Here is a 13,767-nt window from a genome sequence, read left to right on the forward strand (position 1 = left end):
AGATTTATACTTTATACACGTAAGCATAACAAAAAGAATTAAAAACATTTATATAGGTACGGAATTAGTACTACCCATGTAAAATACGCATCCTTATTGTTCCCTCAAAAATTGGCAAAAATTTGGGCAAAAGCTCATTATATATGCAAAATATGGTAATTTGACAGTATGAGGTCTATTTTAGTGTGCCTGTCTGTTCAGTTGGGGTGCCTTCAATTGCAAACAAGCAAAACTGACTCTGACTCAGTTGAGTAACCAGGGATGTTCTTGGCGTGCGTGCTCGTGATGTTCAAACAGGCAAGCTAAGCTCCACTGTGTTTAGAAGATTAGTTCAGGCGGAGGCATAGGGTGCACCAGGGTGTGCAACTTGGAATATGGAGAAGAGTTCGCATGCTTTCTCTGAGATTTGTCTACCAGGAGCCGACAGGGACTGTGGGAGAGGTGGTGGGGATACGGTATTTTCAGCCATGTTCCTGGTGGCCAGCCATTCCCAAATGTACAAATGACCAACCGTGCTTGCCGCTCAAGCACGTGGTGCGCTGGTGCGGCCGGAAGGGCCCGAGGCTCAGAATGAGTTCCCGGTGGCTCAGGTCCCAGCACCACGTTTTAGGTCTCTTAGTGCTTGAGTAGCATGTGGAGACATCTCCTTATGGCTCTGGGCGGACAGGGTTAAATAACAAATGGGAAGGGCATAGCCTCTCCTTTCTTCGCGACCACCACCCTCAACTTCTCGCCACTGGGAGTAAAAACCAGAGGAATGCCTGTGTCCAACGGAGCTCTGGATGGCGGCCACCCAGCCGGCCATACCACCCTGCTGCGGCCGCCAGTCAGCCCTGCTCTGCTCGGGTGGATGGATCCGCAGGGAACGGAGGATCTGCTCTGACGCCCGGGGCTTGCAGGCCGAAAAGGAGCCTGAGCTGGGCGTCCTTCGAGTTCGGCCTCCATTGTTGCGCTGCACAGGGGTGTGACCCCAGACGAGTGGCCCGAATGGCAGAGTTGTGACGAAACCTCATAAACTGAACCTCCCTGGGAAGAATCAGAACGTGAATCACTGTGATGTTATTGGATGGTTTGGGAGCGGCTGACCCTTTAAAGGGGACCTTTGGAGAGAAGAAGGTGGTGGAGATAACTCACAGCATCGTAGCCTGGCAAAGGTGCGTCAAAGGCACATCATCTGAGAAGCTCTGTACGATGTTTTAGTAAACAAAATGCCTTCTTAGCTACCAAGCAAGTGTCTAACTGTGTCTTGTGTTCCTTCGCCCTAAGTGCCCCCGCAGAGCACCCAGAATAGCCTATTTTGTGACTGTAATTAGGATCCATTGGGTTTTTACATCCTTTGCAGCTGTGCACTTATGATATATTTAGGGAAGTAATTTGAATCATCCTGACCTCAGAGCTGGGGGTAACTTTGGGACGTCCCCCAAGGCTGGTTCGGAGGGAGATGATGGGCGGGACCCACATGGTGACCAGGGCAGTAACCCCTGAAGTGGGGCTGCTCTGGGGACACACCTGCAGAGAAGTTCAGCTCGGGGACCTAAATCTGGACCTGACCTTCCTGCAGAAACAGGCTTGCCCTGGCCTGGGGGGCTCAGTGGTGGGAGTGTTGTCCCGTAGACTAAAAGGTCATGGGTGAGATTCCCAGTCAGGACACATGCCCAGGTTGTGAGTTCGATCCCCAGTTGGGGTCAATGTTTGTCTCTCACATCGATGTTTCTCTCTCCCTCCCTTCCTCCCTCCCCTCCTCTCTCTCTCTAGTCAATAAACATATCCTTGGCCGAGGATTTTAAAAAATTTAAACCTGGCTACTTCATTCAGAACACTGAAATACAGATTTTTAATTTTTAATTGGATTTGCAATCTCTGTTGGCCTGCAGTGGAGTGAGTAGTAATTTATACCTGTGAGGGTGCCAGTGAGTAAGCTGTGTGCGTCCAAGAGAACGGTGGTCTGTTTAAATAGCTTGTGGGTTGATAAATGCAAAAGACGGTATAGAAATACTGTTTTACACGTTCACCACATGTGGCAAGATTTCTGAGTATCATAGAATACTTAGACATTGACACTGAATATCTTTGGTGTAACAAGTGTTAGGAGCTGAGACACGTGTGTCTCTGGTACCGAGAGGAAGACAGGGAGAGAAGGAAGCGCTCTCCTCGTTCCTTTAGGAGTGGTGTGTGGGAATTGGTTCACCCGCACGTGTCCGGTTTTACGGGAGTGAAGACGTGTTTCGGTGCAGAGCATGGTCTGGGCTTTGCCACTCCACTGCCTTGTCCCCTCCTTGCTGTGTGTGTGCCCCTCCCTGGTTCAAGTGTCACAAACAAATGACTGAGCGCGTCTTTTTTATCTCTTGTCCTTAGAATGGCTTCACCCCTCTGTACATGGCTGCTCAGGAGAACCACATTGACGTCGTGAAGTACTTGCTGGAAAATGGCGCCAACCAGAGCACCGCCACCGAGGTGAGCGGCCAACTGCCCATTCGCTGGTCTCAGCTCCTTGACCTTCCTGTGCAGCCAGCAGGAGCTGTCCTTGCCTCGTCCCAACCACGCAGGCATGGATGTGGCTGCTGCAGCCTGGAGTGGTGGCTGCGTGTCGTTCACGAGCCTGCGCTTCAACTGGGGTCATGTCACTGGATTCGTACTTGAAATCCCACTCCATCGACGGGCTCTTCTCTCCTCCGGCCCAGAGCACATCACTGGTGCCAGAGCTCCAGCTTTGGGCTGCTGCTCATCTGGCAGTGCTGTGTGCTTTATGCTTCCATTCTGCTAAGAAATAGGTGTATTTAAAACTCAATCCTTACTTAAAAATTCCATTCTTATTGTGGTAGTGTACATACTATAGGAAGCTCTTGATGCAAATGATTTCCACAAAAGTCTACAGCAGTGATTTTCAGCCAGCACACCGTGAGAATGTTTAAAACACGCGATACCTGACTATTGAGTCAGGGGCATTGACCTTTCCCCCCTAGGTTGTCAAACAAAGAAATGACAGCAGCCGGCACAGCAATAGCTTCCTAGTGTGAAAGGTCAAAATTATGCCTCTCTCCTTGTCAGATCGGCAGACGATGTATTTCTGGTGTGCTGCGGAAGGTCAGCGATTAGTTCATGTGCCATGAGAGGAGAAAGGCTGGAAACCACTGCTCTACAGTTGGGTTGCGAAAAGGTGTTTCATGCAAATGGAACTCAAAAGAAAGCTGGGATCACTGCACTGTGTCAGACAAAATAGACTTTAAAGCAAAACTGTAATAAAAGGCCAAGACGGCTACTCCCTAATGACAAAGGGGTCGACCTGACAAGAAGAAGCGACATTTAAAAATATTTAGGCGCCCCGAGTAGGAACCCCTGAACATGTCCTAAACACAAAGCACTAAAGGGAGCCGCAGCAGCCCTGCCGGGCGAGTCGGGGCGTTGACGCCCCTCCCAGTGTGAGGGTGCCGACCCCGGTCCCCAGGTGACCAGTTATAATCTCCTCCGGCCTTTGCGCAGTGGTCTGTCCTTCTGCTCTGCTTGTCTGTCTAAGCTTTGCTGAACCCCAGGCCCCCACAGGTCAGGGAAGGTTCTTTTCTGCTCCTGCAGGACGGCTTCACGCCGCTGGCGGTGGCCCTGCAGCAAGGACATGACCAGGCCGTGGCCGTCCTGCTGGAGAATGACACCAAGGGGAAGGTGCGGCTGCCGGCACTGCACATCGCCGCCAGGAAGGACGACACCAAGTCGGCCGCCCTGCTGCTGCAGAACGACCACAACGCCGACGTGCAGTCCAAGGTGAGGCCGGCCGGGCAGGTGGCTCCTGGACAGGAGGGCCGGGCCCTGCTCATCCAAGACCCAGGTTCCCTTCAGAGGAAGTTCAGGAGAAAGGAGACCCCGCCAGGCACAGCCACAAAAAGATGAAATGATGCTGTTTCAGTGACAGGGGCCAGCTTTTTAGAAATTTGCCTGTTTATTCCATTTCTAGTAAAAACTAGTAACAACAGCACTAGAAAGACGGGCCCGTGGTATGGGGTTATGGACTTTTCTGCCCCACGCGCCCGGCCTGCGGGACGGGTCTGGCCGTGCGGGTGGCCTGTGTCCTTGCTTTGCAATGTGTAACGTCTGCCTCTTCTCTCTGCACAACCGCCTCAGATGATGGTGAATAGGACGACCGAGGTACAGTACCTGCTCTTCCAACACACGCTTGCTATGACTTGATTTTATGTTTTTAGTTTTTTTCCTGATTAGAACAAATGCGCACTAATTCCCACTAATGATTGGGACTTCCATTATTAGGAAATTAGCTTGGAAACTCTCCCCATAATTAAGGGAAATGGATAATTCCGGAAATTCAATGCAGCCTGTTTGAAGCATTGTGTGTCAGTGAAACTGCGTAAGTAGCTCATGAGAGTGGAGCGTGGGACGAAACTGTCCCTGAGCGTGCGCGTGTGAGTGAGCGTCATGCTTACAAGTGCCACCAGGCTGTGACCCCTCGTAACGGGGGTTCTCGGGGTCAAGGTCAGCACAGCCCAGTGAGGGAGGTTTGTCTGCCCCCCCCACCGCCCGCCTCATCCTGCTGCCCTCTCACAGCTGCCCTTGTTGGTGACGTCCCACCGTGTGCATGGTCAGTGATGAGAGTGACTGTACCTGAGCAAAGCGAGAGTCTCACAATACTTGTCATCAGGTCATCTATTTCCCACAAGCCAGATCAGGCCTCATCAATCAGCACGGACCTTCAGTGTGTGCATGTGCACCTGCGTGTGACCAGGGGCCTCTCCTTGGCGGTGGCTGCTACCCAGAGGCCCCGACAAGCACTGTTGACAGGTGTCATAGACACTGACCCAGACGCGAGGGAAGTGCCCACTCACGTAGGCTGACTTTCACTTAGGCTGACCGCTCGTGGACACTGGGTGGCGGACCCAGCATTCACACTAAGTATTCACTGAGAGCAGTGCATTTCCGAAGTCCTGTTTGTTAACAGAGCGGCCGCTGAGATGTAAATACGTCTGCATCATTCATACCCTTTCTCCGGCTGCATCTTGGTGCCTGACACTCAGGTCGGACATTTCAGAAACAGCGGGCCCGTCTGCTTGGTAAAGTTGCTCAAGACTGAAACCAAGACAGATTGGTATCTTAGTGACTGGTTTTAATACCTTTAATTTTTTAGGTGATTTTTGGTGACTAAGACACATTTTTAAAAACAATGTTGGCTCTAAGCACTGTGCTGAAAGCAGTAGTTTGGTAGGTTTGTGCCGAGTTAGACATATTTCGTTGAGGACCCCTGGGTGACAGGGCCCTTCCGTGGAGGACCTGTGGGAGAGAGCCCAGCCCCCACCTCCCGCGGGCTTCCTCCCAGTGCCAGGTCAGCCATCGTGGCCGGCAGGGAGGCAAGGAGTTCATTTCTGCAAACGCGAAAGTAACAGTACTCCACTCGAATATTTTGAAAAAGATTCACCAGCGTTTGCTGTGTTTTTGTGTAACTACGCTGTGACCTGAATCACAGACACACATTCAGGACATGCCTGGGTGACAGGAACGATGAAGATAAAAGTGAAAAACACACAGTTACTTCCTAAATCATAACAATTTAATGTTCTGCAATAAGAGCCAGGTTCTAGACTGATGTTTTCCCTCTACTTTGATGTGAATGTTGGCATCAAGTAGACGCAAAATAAAAATACCCTGACCTGAGAGTGGGGTTGGGGTGGAGAGTTACTGTTACTGTTTCGTGTGTGGCGCCTCTGCCGTCGGAAGTCGTTTGCAGCCAGTGTGGCTGGTGGCACAGAGGGACTTCTGTCACTGAGGGAGCTGAGTTGTGACTCAGATAACATTTCTTAAAAGCAGTATACACTAAACACATCAAAGTTCATTTCAGATACAGGAGAACCAAACAGAATGACTCACAGCCGCAGGACCGAGGCCCGGTCCGTTAGGGATGGTCTTGGGTGTTTCCATGATCTTTCACTATGTGACGAAATTGCGGAAATTACAAAGCAAGGATGATACCGCCTTGCATTCTTTAGTGATAGAAATTGCTAGGCTCGTGTTGTGAAATGGCAAACCTTTCTAACTAGTTTTTCATCAGGAAAATAAATGAAAGAAAATACACTTTTCTTACATTTAAGAGTTTGAGATTAATTTTTAAACATTCTGAGGGTAACAGTTCCTAATGCCCATGCAATTGATTTAACCTGCTTATTTTATTTTATAGCCTTCTTATTTTATTTTGGATAAAATTTGGTTTAAATAACGTTCAAAATCAGGTTCAACTAATTTTTTTGCAATTTTATATTCATATTGATGCCACATATGCTGGTTAATTTTTTGAAACTTTTTTCCATTTATCAACGCAGTCTGACTAAGCCCCGCAGTGACAGCTGGTAGATATCATGATGGCGTGTCCGTGTGGAAGGACTGGCCCACCTCACAGTTTCTTCCAAAGATATGGTGCCAACCTCTGCTGTTAATCATTTTTTTAAAAGCATCAATTTTGAGCTTTTCTCTGGACAAAACATCTTTATTCATAGTTATGTTATTCTCATGGCTGAAACCTTATGTTGTTCAGTCATACTGTTTTTCTCTAACACTACACCAACTCGAGAAACCTGGTTTTGTTTATGTAGTAAGCCTTGTAAACGGATAAATTGTTAAGTAATGAGAAATAACGCCCAGAAGTGTCGGAGGCTCACTCACTGGTGCACAGACCCAGCTACTTACCCCTCGCGGCACTGAGAGTCTCCTTATGGCATCTGTTTTCTGGGCCGTGTGGCTTCCGTGTCAGGGAGACAGAGTCCCCATGTGCCTTTGTCCATGACCCTGTGACTTAGGCCTGTGGAAGGGACGTTTTACCAATGTGTCTCTTTGCTTCCTGTAGAGCGGCTTCACCCCTCTGCACATCGCCGCCCACTACGGGAATGTCAACGTGGCCACCCTGCTCCTCAACCGCGGTGCCGCAGTGGACTTCACGGCCAGGGTACGCATGCGGGCAGCCCACCGTAGACAGTGCCGAGGTGACAGGGAGTGCCAGGGGTGTGGGTCCTTTCCCTTCCCTGCATCTGTGTTGGAGAGGTAGGGTCTTCATTTCTTTATTCGACTCCCAGGACACTGTCACAGCCCAACATGCGAGCAATGAGAATGTGTGAGTTCCAACTGCTCACGCACAGGTCATCTATTCACACACACACAAATCATGCGTTCACACATGCACAAATCATCTGTAACAGTTAAGGAGGATCTTCATTTGGATGTCTGTGTGAGCAGTTAGATGTAAAGATCACACCATGAATCATGAATGAGCAGCTTCAAGTCAACAAATACTCGGACCGTTAGACTGTTCAGTATAAAATGTGTCGGGACATTTATACAATGTCTTCCTGATGGCCGTCGGGTACACAGTTTGACGGAGTTTTTTTTTATGGATTGAGAATTTGCTTATATAAAGAGTCTCACTGAAATGCATCAAAACACCGTGTTGCGTTCTGTGTCGGAAAGACTCCCGCAGTGATAGCTGTGAAACTCAGTGAAACAAGGAAGGGCGTGGAGGGGCGCCCGCACACAATGGCGGGAGGAGAGCTCGCTGCCCCCCAGCACGTGCAGCCGGAACACAAAGTGAGGACAGAGGTGTGTGAGCCCAGGGCTGTAGGAGGGGAAGTGGACCCCCTCCCCGTTGTGGTGCCAGAGTGACCACAGAGGGACACTTCTGCCCTGGAGACGACAAGCTCGGAAGCCACAGGGTGGCTTTGATGTGGGGGCAAGAAGTAGCTCCTGCAGTTAGGGGCTGCAGTGCAAGGTCTGACCAACAATACCATCAGACTGCCAGGAAAAGCAGCCAACATCACCACCGTCCTGTCTGCGCTCCAACTCCAGAGGCTGAAGAAGAGGAAGGGGAAAGCTTTACACACACATCCAAGACGGAATGGATCCCATACCAACAGCACAAGACACGCCGGTGATTACATGAGACTGGAATGCAAAGGTAGGAAACGGCAGAATCCAGTGTTGTCGGATAATTTGGACAGGGCTCCGAAATGTAGCAGACCAGTGTGTGGGTTCTGCAAAGCCAACAACTTGCAGATTTATACAGATAAACATGACTGACCAAGAACCAGAATGACTGCGAGCTGAATCGTTGGGGAGAACGTGAATAGACAATGCTGCAGGTAAAAAGGAAAGAAAACTCGAGACGGTGGACAGAGGGGGGAAGAGGAAATACTGGTGGAAGAAATACCAGTCACTTCAGCTCTGCCGGTGACCCCACCTCACTGGCAGAAAGGAGCCGGGATTGAAACGACTTCTGACGAGAGCGCAAGAAGAAAGTGGCAAAGCAGGACTGCGGCCAACCCTCAGGAAGACAGAAATCATGGCTACAGAAGAAACGCAGAACTTCAACACAGACGGCCAGGATGCCAAAACTGTTAAAGCCTGTGCTGACCTTGGTTCGGTCCTCAGTTCAAGTGCAGATGGCAGTCAAGGCGTCAGGAGCAGGCGGAGACTCGAAGGGCAGCAGTGGAGGAATCAGGTCACCAGGAGCCCAGAAGTGTCCTTAGAGACCAAGGCTGGGACTGCCCACCGCTCCTCTTCCCAGTTACTATGTGCGGATGTGAGAGTCAGACAGTGAAGAAGGCTGATGGGAAACAGACTCATTTGCAGTAGGGTGTTGGAAACCTGGACCCCCCAGAACAATGGGCCAGTGGGTCCCAGACAAATAAACCTGAAAGGTCGCTGGGACAGGTGACAGACTGCAGCTGTCCTGCCGGGCACCTTGTGAGCAGGCAGGGGTCTTCAGAGAAGACAGTGATGCCGGGGACAGAGCGGCGGCAGGGAGAGAGGAGACCCCACGTGGGAAGGACTCACTCCTTGAAAGAAGCCACAGGCTGAGTCTCTGGGTCTGAGAGGGGCTGTGAGGACAGGACCCTGGGCACATCACCCATTCAGGGGTCGCCCAGAGTCAGGGTGACGCGGTGGCACAGGGCACACACATACCTAACATGAATAAGTAAATGAGATATTTGAACATTTGCAAAAGTGTGACACAAAGGACCAGGTATATATATTCTCACCATAATGATGCTGTAGAATAGCCAGTAAGATAACCAGAATTCACACATGTGGTGTTTTTACCCCTGGACATCTCCTGCCCCGAAACTGTTGGCTTATTCTCAAACTGAATCACTCCGAAGGTGATTGTGAGAGTCACTCTCCCCTGGGTATTGGTAGGTACACTTGTATCCTACTTCTGAGCACAGGCAGCTCTAAGGCCCCCAGTTGTCTGTGTTTGCAGGTGTTGGAGAAAGGAGGATGGGCTTGGAGCTCAGGCTCTGTCCCAGGAGGACCCCGAAATTTTCTTTCTATGTCGCAGACGTGCGCCCAGTGCCTGGGCTGTAAGGTGCATGCCCAGTAAGTGGCAGCGACTTAGTTCCGCAGCTTCATTCCATTTTATTCTCTAACTACGGTGCTTTGTGGTTCGTGTGCTTTTCGTTCCTTATAGATGGAAGCACTGAATCATAGGGGCCTTTGGTCAGGTTTCCTCCTAAGCTGCCCCCCACTGGCCCCGCGCCCTGTGTGCGTGCCCCTTGCACCCTCACGGCCCCACTCTTGTCTTCTCTCCCCATAGAATGGGATCACGCCTCTTCACGTGGCCTCCAAGAGGGGAAACACGAACATGGTGAAGCTCCTGCTGGACCGCGGTGGTCAGATCGATGCCAAAACCAGGGTGAGCGTGTGTGCCTTCCACCTCTGCGTCAGGTCATCCGTGTCTCTCCACGTCACCTGAAGGGCCAGCCCCTGAGCCCGTGGAAACGTGTGTCCTTGGGGAAACAGTTTCCTTAGATTTTATTCAAACCTCAGACCTGAGCTAAGGCCTCACTTGGCAAAGTGGAGTCAATCTTTTCTCATAAGTGCCGAGAGGGGCAGAGCGCTCTGCACAACCGGGTGTCCCCCGCGACTCGGGTCCGGTGCGCACGCGGAGGCAGAACCCTGGCTTCCTCTGTCTGAAACCTCATTTTAATGTTAAAACAGCAACTTTTATAGCTAGTTACAAATGATGCTGTTCACTCAGGCTTTATTAAGGGCATTATTCATTTTCATTTTTATTCTTATTTATTATTTAAATGTGGAGATATTCTACCTAAGGTTTGTGGTTGAAATATTGAAATACATATTTCAGTGCAAACAGTAAAAGAATACAAAAACATTAAAGGAGGATGAATAAAAATTGGTCCATCAGAAAAAGGGGTCACTTGAGAAATTCAAGCAGTAACAGCGGTGGCCACCAGCTATCTAGGCACGTGGCGTGCTGCATGCCCTGTGCAGTCCTCTCTCTGCAAATGCGGCTGTGTCTTGTTGCGAACCTCTTGGGAGGGTCGCCTTGTTTTCTGATTGAGAAAGTGTGAGGTCTCCCTTTGAGAAGTGAGACACCCAAAGGGAGACACGGGTCCCAGAGGAGCTTCGTCACGAGCAAACTGTCTAATCCACAGGCCTCAGGGGCCCCGGCGGGATGAGCAGTGGTAGCAGAGGGAAGGAGAGAAAGGGTGGAGAAGCTGGCATGCGGTGACCAGCCGGGCAGAGCTGTCTGCTCACGTCAGCTGATCTTCCCTTCTCAGAACTGTTGATGGATGTCACGATGTGATCTGAACGGATTCTGGTGAAGAAAACAAACACAGGGAAAGGGACTGTGGAGGGGGGAAACATAACTTTCAAACACAGGCTCAAGAATTTAATTTAAAAAAGAATTTAAGTAAAAAAGTCCTTGAACACAAAACCTCGATGAAGATTTTTGGTGATGAGTCACTGTACTTTGAGGAAAGCACCCCAACTGCTCAGAGGGAGCACACTGGGCGATTGGTGTCGATGTGACTCAACCCTTCAGAGCAGAGAAACTGCGTCAGGAAAACATGGGGTCCAGAACCAGTTGAATCTTTGCTGTCCTCGGTACGATTGGGTGATCGGGTGTTCTCCTCATGTCCTTCTCGTTCCTCTGAGAGTGTTTCCACATTGTCACATGATTTCTATTTCAAGTAATTTGTAGAAAACAACACCTTCTCTAACAAGGCCTTACGGCAGTGCCCCCTCGACTTTCAAACAGGCTGTGAGTGACACAGCATAGGAAAGTCACGTCCATTTTATATGTCATGGCTGACCCCCCAGAAGCACTGCAGTGGTCCTACGCCTGCCCCGTCCTCAAGCCCGCATGTGGCATGGCCACCAGAGAACCTCAGTTTTCAGCGCTCCATCCCTTGTGCTCTGGGTCTCAGCGCAGCCCTGCTGGGAGCATGTGCGGGAAATCGAGCTGATCCGACCGGTGTGGGGCCCTTGTACAATGATGCCCTGCACCCCAGCACAGGGCTGTTACCGGGGTACAAAACCACGCGTGTTTTAACCTCTTTGCCCATACTTTCTGCTTCAGGCTCCTCCCTGACAAACTTTACAATAACTTGGCCTCCCCACTACAGCACCACGGGTTTCTTCCTGGAAAGGCGGTCTTCCCATGCTAATGCCCACATGCCCACATGCCCACACGCCCACACGGCGAGGCCTGTGTTGGTGCTTTGGGGTTTTGAAATCAGCCAAATACACTTAACAAAGCAAGGAATTGTTACCAGTCAAGGTTCTGGTTGAACCAACGGCTCTAGAATTTGGTAATTTGCAGAAATTATGAAAGGGCCTGTTCCCCCTTTGTGGGTGAGCCATGGGGAAGGCACGGGGACACAGAGTGTTTTCCGGGGTGGTCCCAGCAGGGCAGTTAGCATCCAGGCCTGAACTCAAGGGGAGATGGGGGGCAGAAGACACAGCCAGACTTACAGAGACCCTCAGCGAGTTGCTTCCTGCAACACAACAAGATGTGACCCGTGGCCCAACGCGGCCTGAAGCCAGAGCACAGGGAGCCGGCCAGTGTCACCCAAAGAGGCCTGTGTGGGCTATGCAGCAACATGGAGGAGGGCAGAGCCCGGGCCTGCAGAAGCAGCTGAAAGTCCTGCTCAGAGCCCCTGGGATGAAAGGTCAGGAAGAGTGTAGATGGGTCGTGTTTATCAGAAGGGAAGTGAAGCCCGGGATCAGTCCTGTGGGGTTCCGGGTGAGTGAGGGCTCCCAAGGTCCTCTCACTGCCCAGGGTCCCCCAGCCCCTCGACTGCAACCCACCTTCTCGGCCTCTCTGCCTGAGACACTATTTTTTTCCAAAACCTGAAATCACCACTTAATGTGTGTTACTCAGGATTTTATGTTCTTTCTCACTTTTGCCCATTGTTCTTACATTTCATTTCATATTTCCCACATGCTCTGCTTCTTGGCCACGTCACCCAAAGAGACACAAAATCCAAAGACAGAGGGTGTTTGGGTCACTGTCAAGTCCGAAGCTGCCTGCAAAGCGGCCAGAAGCTCTGAACAGCACTGCACGTGGCCCAGCCGTGTCTGATGCTGTTTTAATGCTGCTGATCAGTAATACATGCTACCTCTGAGAAATGACTGTGTAGTTTGTAGGTGAGAATATGTGTGTGGAAGCTGTCTAAAGGTTTTTCCAGAATGTGAAAAAATGGCCCTTCCCCTTTTAAGTGTTTCAGGTGACATTTTAGGAAAATGTATGAAAGTAGTGACAATTCAGGAGTGAACCCAGGTGGATAACATTAAGTAAAGAAGAATTTTTAGATAGAAGTTCTGTTAGGTCAGCCAAAATGAAAACAGTATAGCAATATAATCTCTGAGTTGGTCCCAAGCAAGTAGGACTTCCGAGCCCAACAGCCCGCGCCCCATGGGAGCCTGCCTGTGTCTGTCCGGTCTCTGTCCAGCTTGCTGTCCCATCCGTCTCATTTCCTTTTTCTCTCCTTCTCTGTCGCTGAGCTGAGAGCAGCCCTCATGCCCATCTGTTGAGTTGCCAGGACGCACTCTCCTCGGGGTGTTCGTCGCTGGGACCTCGCTTTAAAAGGATGCGACCCAAGACCTAACCCTGGCTCTTTGGCAGGATGGGCTGACGCCGCTGCACTGTGCGGCCCGAAGCGGACACGACCAGGTGGTGGAGCTGCTGCTGGAGCGGGGTGCGCCCCTGCTGGCCAGGACCAAGGTGAGGAGGCCCTGGGGACACGGTGTCACCCGACCCTCCTGGCACGGAGCATCAGCCGTGCATTTCCTGGTCACTCAGCACCTGTGTGCCAGGAGGGCGGCATGCACGTCAGACTTCTGCACGACTTAACATCAGCAAACACATGCAGCAGGATGCACTGAACGTGAGCCTGCGAGTTCTCTCTGTACCTCACTTGCTAGTCTCCCTGCAGGAGGAAATGCGAGTGTCATGTGTTGTAAGGGGATGAGAGTGTTGTGTGTCGATGAGACTGACCTTCTAGGCGTCTACATTTTTATGAGGCTCCGAGACAGCTGTAAGTTGCCCATGAAATCACCTGTTAACACAGCACAGTCAGCACTACAGGCTGACTCTTGTGGAAGCTGCTGTGAGGGGATCAGGGCAGCGTGAGCTCGCACCACCATCTGCACAGGGCGAGTGGAGGGTGCGCCATTCTCTGTGGCAGAGCGCAGCCAGAGCCCTGGTCTTGTCCCTCAGCGTGGCCCCATGGGCCCTCATCCTGACAGAGAAATGCAGTGAGGAGGATTGCATGATTAGATCACGGCAATGCCGTTCCTCGTTGTCTAGCATTGCGTCCGGGTACCAAACCGCATCACGAGGCACAGGGGACAATCACACAGCAGTTCAGTGGGGCGCTCAATAGCATGCTGGTTTTGGGGTCCTTAACCAGCAAAAATCAGACAGAGGACATTTCTCACATTTCTCCCTATTTCACTGCTGCCCCCCTGCCCCCCCAC

General features: G+C 50.9%; 1 protein-coding gene across 45 annotated transcripts in view; it reads left to right on the forward strand.

Moving 5' to 3' along the window:
- The window catches only part of ANK2 (ankyrin 2), a 248,677-nt gene that overhangs the window by 154,980 nt on the left and 79,930 nt on the right, over positions 1–13,767 (forward strand). For 35 of the 45 annotated variants that reach the window (XM_053911419.1, XM_053911436.2, XM_053911438.2 and 32 more), the window contains 6 exons: positions 2,356–2,454; positions 3,571–3,756; positions 4,114–4,137; positions 6,836–6,934; positions 9,575–9,673; positions 12,914–13,012. In XM_053911419.1, the coding sequence (XP_053767394.1) occupies positions 2,356–2,454; positions 3,571–3,756; positions 4,114–4,137; positions 6,836–6,934; positions 9,575–9,673; positions 12,914–13,012 (606 nt within the window). The remainder of the gene's footprint in view (positions 1–2,355; positions 2,455–3,570; positions 3,757–4,113; positions 4,138–6,835; positions 6,935–9,574; positions 9,674–12,913; positions 13,013–13,767) is intronic. The other 10 variants (XM_053911413.1, XM_053911424.1, XM_071219147.1 and 7 more) reach the window with 1 other exon arrangement.

The sequence above is a fragment of the Desmodus rotundus genome, chromosome 9 (assembly GCF_022682495.2).
Source record: "Desmodus rotundus isolate HL8 chromosome 9, HLdesRot8A.1, whole genome shotgun sequence".
Lineage (NCBI taxonomy): Eukaryota > Metazoa > Chordata > Mammalia > Chiroptera > Phyllostomidae > Desmodus > Desmodus rotundus.